The sequence below is a fragment of the Olea europaea genome, chromosome 13 (assembly GCF_002742605.1).
Source record: "Olea europaea var. sylvestris chromosome 13, O_europaea_v1, whole genome shotgun sequence".
Classification (NCBI taxonomy): Eukaryota; Viridiplantae; Streptophyta; class Magnoliopsida; order Lamiales; family Oleaceae; genus Olea; species Olea europaea.
Genome location: NC_036249.1, coordinates 25,007,935 through 25,014,765, shown reverse-complemented (window position 1 = coordinate 25,014,765; position 6,831 = coordinate 25,007,935). Strand labels below are relative to the sequence as shown.

Here is a 6,831-nt window from a genome sequence, read left to right as displayed (position 1 = left end):
CCTTGTCAATGGTTTTTGTTTTACAAGTAACAATAACAAAGGAGATAAATTAGTAATATTGACTAAAGGCATAAGCTTACAATGCGCCCTGTATTAATTTGGATGAAGGACATTATATAGAGGCACTTCCAACGCTAATTTGTTAGGGTGCCAATCTTTCTGGTTCTTGTTTCTTCGTATGTTTGCCTATATAATAAACTTTGGTCCAACTCTAATAAATCACATCCTCATTTTGTCTCGAATTTACATAGAAATTTAAATAATAAAGATCTCCGGCTTCTAGTTTATATGGAGAGGAAAAATTGATCAGTTTTGCTATAGTTACATCAAGTTTGACATTGTTGTTGAGTGACAACTTTTTATAAATTGATTTTAACAACACTTTAAACAATCAATAACACAGATTTTAACAGATCATGAAATGTCAAACTTAATGAGCACAAAGAGTGTACAATTAGTTTAATTCAAAATTGACAGCTGCCTCCTCAAGTAAACTGGACTACTTCCAAGCTAAAAATGAACAGAAATTATTGCTTTTTTGTTTGCTATTGTTTTATAAATTTTGAACAGCCAATTTCTAGTCTCTGACAACTTTTCTACGAAAGAATATTGAAAATCTACAAGAGAACAGAGCAAAACCAGTAATAAATTGAAGAACAGTGGACGTATCAAAGGAAATCTATGTACTGACCAACTAATTGGTTGACATAATTAATAGTTTCCTAATTTACAATTTTGTATAATCTGCAGGCCCTAACAATCCACACAATAAAATATTTTAGATCTAAACTCAAGCGTTTTCTTATTTTTGACCACACATTCTTTTAAAAGTCGCTATACAAAATATTATTTTTCCAAAATACTAGCCATCAAACAGAAGCTATTAAAATGGTGATTGTGAAATTTATAAAAAGAAATTAAAAGCACAAATATGACAACTTTCATTACTCAGTCATTTTGCATTTTAAGATAAGTGATTAATGAAGAGGTATTTTTGTTGTAGAGCTTTTTTTTCTAAATGAAAATGGTGGCAGTTGAAATAAGAATTATGCATGAATCACCCAGAAATTGACTAGACATACTGCCAAAATTGTTCGTCGGCACAAAAAGCTGAAAATGGGCACTCGGACAGAATGGGCATACATGTGGAAATATGACACTTATGTCATGCCCACCATTCTCATTTATTGCATATCATGCACTCTTCGTGCAAAATTTCCTTTAGAACTCCAACAGAAGACGCAAAAGAAAAATAAATATTAAAACTCAGAAGTTAGAATGCATATTGCAGTACTAGTTATTGGTGAAATAGAACTGTAATTGTTACTAATGGTCAAAAAAATTGTAAAATATCGATTACAGTAAAAGAAATGAGCAAAAAAGTGCATCAACGATTATATAAATTAACCAGCAAGTTGGAACAAAAATATGTGAAAGACCTAATCCCATCAGACTTTCTTTGAGTTTACATACGTGTCAAACTTCTTATACACCAGAAGGGAAATGTCACTTGTACACTCTTTCTCGACATGATAGTTGATATTGTGTGTGTGGACAAGTGTTGATTGGATGGAAAAACTTTCAAAAATTTAAATTGTTCGGTGATTTGTTGCCAATTGACATAATGTAAAGAAAGAAATAGACGATAATGTAAATGTAGCATGATTGAACATTAAATCGAACCCAACAACCATCCAATTATCCAATCAAACATTTTGTCGAATTCTTCCTCCCACACTCGGGCAGTCCTCTATATACAAATCAAATTGTTCCCAAGTGCCTAGTATTTTCTATTATCTTCTGCAATGGCTTCATCTGGAACTGTGAAGGCAATGTGCTTGGTCCTGATAACCGTGGCCCTGGTGGCACCACTGGCCGAGGCAGCAGTCCCGTGCGGCACAGTGGTGAGTAGCCTGAAACCCTGCCTCCCATATGTGATGGGTGGCAAGACGGTGTCGGCTCCCTGCTGCGGCGGAGTTAAGTATCTCTACGGTGCAGCCAAAACCAAACCTGACCGCCAATCGGTCTGTTCCTGCTTGAAATCTTTGGTTGGATCTTACAAGACTATTGACTATGGAAAGGCCGCTGGCCTCCCTGGAAAATGTGGTGTCAATGTCCCGTACAAGATCTCCCCTTCCACTGATTGCTCAAAGTAAACACATATATCTCTCTCCTTTCTCCATTTCTAATTATTTTTCTTTCAGATTTAGTTTTAAAAAATGAAATTTGTCTAATGGATTCTTGTGGTGCAGGGTGCAGTAGCTTCATCAGTGAGCAGAAATCATATATATGGTTATGAACTATATGAATAAATAAAGAGCGTTCTTGTATTCTGCAGAATGTAGAGAAAACCTGGCGTTTTCTTTGAACTGTACTGTCTGTAATCCATTTATGAGTATGTTACGTTATTCTGAATAAATCTCAATGAAGACCTAATAAATTTCATTTTGTGCAAATATGGAATGATTAATTGCTAATAACTTGGTCCAGTGACCTTCAAAAAGTTGTACATGTATAAACAAAGACGAGACTAATAAGTTACAATGTTAGGTTCACTCCATCGCGAAGAATTGACTATCGATGGATGTTTTACTGCTTGATCTTGTTTATTCCAAAGTATTTACATGAATGCTATTAAAAATAATTATAAGCTATCGAAAATAATCAGAAATTTTTTTTAAAAATTTCGTGCTATTAGCTTGTTTTACAATTTTATTAAACAACTATATTCTTTCTCAATATATTCATCAAATAAATATTTTGATTATATATTTTAATACAAATCCATTGGTTAGAACTTTCATGTTCCATAGATAATTTACTACTGTGAGATCAACTCAAAAGATCAACACGTCTCATTAGTATGTACTGTTATCTATTTTATCCTGAAATCGATGGATTGTACTAAATAACAAAGTAGTGAGTATGGTATCGTCGAATCAATTAGTGACTATATTTTAATTAAAACTAACTTCCAAAAACACAAATAATTAAGATCGGGATTTTGAGTTTGACTTTCTTACTTATTTAACAACTAAACTATGCAACTTAATAATCAAGGAGAAAGCAAGTATTCAGGTAGAAATTAATTAAGAAAATAGTTAGGAGTCCTTTTTTTCGTATCTATTAAGCCACTGTTTGACAACCGTTATTTTCTCACTCTTTTTCCTATCCTTGTATTTTAAAATTTAGGTGATCATATTTGTACCTTATCGGAATAGATTTATACCTTATCTCTTGTGGGCTATACATTGTCTTCCAATTTTATACTTTAATTACTGAATGAAATACAAATTCTTTTCATTTCTTTATGTATGGTATCAGAGCTAATTTTAAAATCACGAGTCACTTCAAAATAGAATATTTTCCATAATTTTACTCTTCCTCTCTACTTCGTTTCTCATCTTTTCTTGTGTCTCCATGGCCAATGATATTGTTTTTAGTACCAACACAACTTCTCATCTTCAAATATCCAAACTCCTCTTTTCCTGATTAATTACTTCCATGTTCTATTGCCAATTTACCCGATTGTCCACTTATATTAAAAACATATCTATTTTGAATTTTTATTTTTATTTTCATTAAACCATTGTCTGCCACTTTTTCCGAATCCCAAACCCTCTAACTCAATCCAGATTCAAGTTTTGTGACAAGCATTGCAAGAAATTAAAAGAAGGATTGATGATGTAGATTGCACTATACCAAAATAAAAGAAGGATTTTCCTTATTTTTGTTTTCCCATTTTTCTTGCTTGTTTCTTATCCTCTTTCCTTCTGTAATTTATTCCTTCGGTTCTTAAATATACTCCACGTGATTATTGACTTTGTATAGCATTAGAGAACATATTGACAACCTGTTTGGGAGTAATTTTTTGGCTCAAAAAATTGATTTTTTGGCTCAAAAAATTGATTTTTTGACCGTTATTTCACTATTTCAGCCGTCATATCTGATTTCTTCTCTCACAAGTGGATCTCACTTTTTTCCTAACGGTCAAAAAAATCAATTTTCAAAATCACTTCCAAACATGCTCTGAATATAATATTCGTTGTATTCTCTCTTCATATAGTAGATTTCTCACGTGTGATTTTTTCTCATCTTGGTTTTCCACATAGTGTTCTTGTATATGTGTTTTTTATTTTCATATTGTGCCGTCTGTATCATAATAGCAAGAATTAATTATAAATGGATAATTGAGGGTCAAAGTAAATTAACAATGGTGTATTTGCAATTTTAGCGCTTGTTTGTCACACAATATTTTACTTTCTATCACATTATTTTTTTTACAGTACTCATTTTTAACTATACATTATTTATTAAATTAATATTATACGCCAACCAAACACTTTTTCTTCTTTTTAAACCACACATTCTCCTTCAATCTACTAATCCATAATACATTTTTCAAAATTAAAGGGGCTCAAACACACCCTTAGTGACTTTTGTGATTTGAATAATCTCAACACTTAATTTGCCTTTTTTAAATTGTTTATTTTAGTAAATAATTCGACATAGCTCAAAATAAAATCAAAATATTGATCGTACATGTTTCTTGATTAGAATTAATAGTAATTAAAAGTAAAATATGTAGATAATCATTTATAATGACTTCGACACTCTACTCATTATAGTATAAAAATCTGTCGCTTGCAAAGTAAAATGACAACATAGAAAAATGTGTTAAATATACCACTTGTCACCATGGCAACCCAATTTAATTTTGTTTTACCATGGCCACCCAACTTTATACTTAACGTCATCATGGCCATCAAATTTGATTTTATTTTACCATAATCACCTAATTTCATATAACGTTTCACATGATCACCAAATTTCTTTTCATCATTTTCATTGATTTTAAAAGGAGTAAAATGGTAGCTTTGCATTATACATATATAAATTATTAAAAAAATAAAATAAAAATTTATTTTAAAAAAAATAAAATAAAAAACTTATTTAAAAAAAAACGTTCCTTAAAAAAATAAAATAAAGTAAAAACTTATTATAAAAAACGTTACTTAGAAAAATAAAATAAAATAAAATAAAAAATTATTTAAAACATTTTTAAAATAAAAAAATATTTTATTTTAAATTTATTTTTTTATATATAATAAAAGCTACAATTTTACCCTTTTAAAATTGTGAAAATAAGTTGGGCAATCATGATGAAACGTTATATAATGTTGGGTTGCCATAGTGAAACAAAATATAATTGGGTGGTGATGGTTATACCAATATAAAATTGGATAGTAATTGTTGGATTTAACCCTAGAAAAATTAATTTTGAATGTCATTTTTTTATAAAGTTAGACGCTATTATGTAATATAGTTAACACTTAATTATGTAATATATATAATTAATTTTGAATGTCATTTTTTATAAAATTTGAAAAGTTTAGACGCTATATATATATATAGACACACACGCATGCATTTAGGTCTCAAAATTGAACCTTAAGTTTTTGTCTTTTGGTTTTGAAGTCGGTAATCGTTTAATAGAGACTAACACCCAGCTGATAAAGGAAAGGTCATTACTGGACCTCTTCTAAGAATTTATTTTGTCATGCTAGGTAAGTTGTGTTATTGTCTCGTTTCGAAAGAATTTGTTAAATCACGCCCTCATTGGACTTGACTCGACTCCCAACTCAATCACGGTTACCAAGAGACTGACATCCATATAAAAGAAATATTTTGTGTTCGCCTACAATACTTTATTTCGAATCTCCACTCACCATATAAATCTTCGTCTAGCTAGTAAGTACATGCACTCAACTTTTATTAAGTGACTGAAAAGGATCCTTGATCTTAACCCTATAATCTTGGTCACACTACCAGTCTACAGGAGCAAATCATGGACATGTTAATCTCAACTCTAAAATCATGGATAATCAACCAGTCTACAGCCACAAATCATGGACACGGTTGCTGTAAATTTGCTGTTATTCCTTGTATATTGATTCACTATTAATAAACTTCCTAGTATAGCTTTTTGGTTTATGTATATATATAGCTTGCTGCCCTCATTGCAATCTGTGTACAAAAGCCAAACAATTGTAATACACAAAGTATTTTCTTACAGCAGAACATCTGTCCTTCTTTATCATTTGTTCTTCTTTATGGCATCAGAGCATTTTGACTCTAACGAGTACGATCCGTCTGCTTCCACCATGACTTCTCCGATTGTCTCTCACCCCACTGGTGGTCAGACTTCCGAACAACATTTAATCTCCATAAACACTAGCCAACTACAGCGCCCCACCACCTCCAGCTACCCAACCTGGCATGCTACTTTCTCTTCCCTCCTCTTTGGGTACGGTATTATGGGGTATCTTGATGGAACCCTCCCATGTCCAGCTGTACCCACCAAAACCACTTCGGAAAAAACGATGTTGCTGCCTATACTCGCTGGTTTAGACAGGATCAGCTCCTCTTGAATGCCATCTTGGCTTCTGTTTCGGAACAAATTGCTCCTCTTATTGCTTCGGCAAAAACCTCCCGTGACACTTGGGACAAGCTTTTTCGCTTGTATGCCAACAAGTCACGAACACGCATCATGCAACTTAAAGAGGCACTCACTCTCATGCAACGTGGTGAGAAACCCATTACTGACTATCTCCACAGTATCAAATGCATTGTGGATGAATTGGCTCTCATTGATACTCCTCTATCTGATGATGATATTACACTCTATGTCTTGCATGGACTAGGTCCTGATTATCGTGACATTGTTGCTCCTATCCGCACTCGCACCACTTCCTTGACATTCGAGGAATTGCACGACATGCTAGTTGGTCATGAGACATATCTCAAGCGCCTTGAATCTGCCACCAATAC

The 6,831-nt window shown here is 32.4% G+C and overlaps 1 protein-coding gene across 1 annotated transcript; it reads left to right on the top strand.

Moving 5' to 3' along the window:
* Window positions 1-1,720: 1,720 nt before the first annotated feature.
* Window positions 1,721-2,456, top strand: LOC111408003 (non-specific lipid-transfer protein 1-like). The gene is made up of 2 exons (XM_023037741.1): window positions 1,721-2,152; window positions 2,253-2,456. Exons 1-2 carry the CDS (start codon window positions 1,806-1,808, stop codon window positions 2,260-2,262), a joined length of 357 nt encoding a protein of 118 aa, XP_022893509.1. The 5' UTR covers window positions 1,721-1,805; the 3' UTR covers window positions 2,263-2,456.
* The last annotated feature ends 4,375 nt before the right edge of the window (window positions 2,457-6,831 follow it).